At 62.6% G+C, this 561-nt stretch overlaps 1 protein-coding gene across 1 annotated transcript in view; it reads left to right on the top strand.

Annotated features, from left to right (window-relative positions):
* Positions 1-561, top strand: part of LOC109513097 (ice-structuring glycoprotein) — a 9,372-nt gene extending 8,811 nt beyond the window's left edge. The window contains exon 14 of the mRNA XM_019865312.1: positions 66-561. Within this exon, the coding sequence (XP_019720871.1) occupies positions 66-317 (252 nt within the window). The 3' untranslated portion in view covers positions 318-561. The remainder of the gene's footprint in view (positions 1-65) is intronic.

The raw sequence follows: 561 nt of genomic DNA, 5'->3' as shown, positions 1-561 counted from the left end.
CCAAAAAAACTGACGGCAGGCAGCTTTCACCGTATGCCGCGTCTCGTTTCACGGCTCCCCCCCAGCTGATCAAGCAAACGGTCCAGTCGGCCACGCGGTGGACAGCGGGCTGCGCCGCCGACTGCTCGGGCCAGCCGCCGTGCCGGGACGCCGCCATTCCTCCCTGCCACCTGGAGTGCTGCGTGGCCGTCGCCAGCGCGTCCTGCCTGCGGCTCAACGGGACGCTCAACCACGTGGCCGCCCGAGCCGCCGGAGCCGCGCCGTCGCCGTTGGCGCTGTGCCTCCTCGTCCTGCTGGCTTTGGGCCTCCTGATGTGAGGCCGCCACGCGCGCGCCCTCGTTTCGTCGTCTCTGTTGCTCGTGTGCGATTGTCTTTTTTTTTTGGGTTTGTTTGTTTTTTTTTTGAAGACGTTTTATTTCAAGGCCTCTGGCCATTTGGATGGGAGTATTTCAGTGCAAGGCCGGACGTCTTGAGAGCGCTTTCACGACAGCCGCGGCTGTTAGCGAAGCGCTTTCAAGAGGCGGCGATGGGAGAAAATTCAGCCGCGTCCGTCACGTTTGA

The sequence above is a fragment of the Hippocampus comes genome, unplaced genomic scaffold (assembly GCF_001891065.2).
Source record: "Hippocampus comes isolate QL1 unplaced genomic scaffold, H_comes_QL1_v1.1 scaffold444, whole genome shotgun sequence".
NCBI lineage: Eukaryota > Metazoa > Chordata > Actinopteri > Syngnathiformes > Syngnathidae > Hippocampus > Hippocampus comes.
The sequence above is the reverse complement of the archived record's forward strand: the minus strand, read 5'-3'. Positions and strand labels throughout refer to the sequence as shown.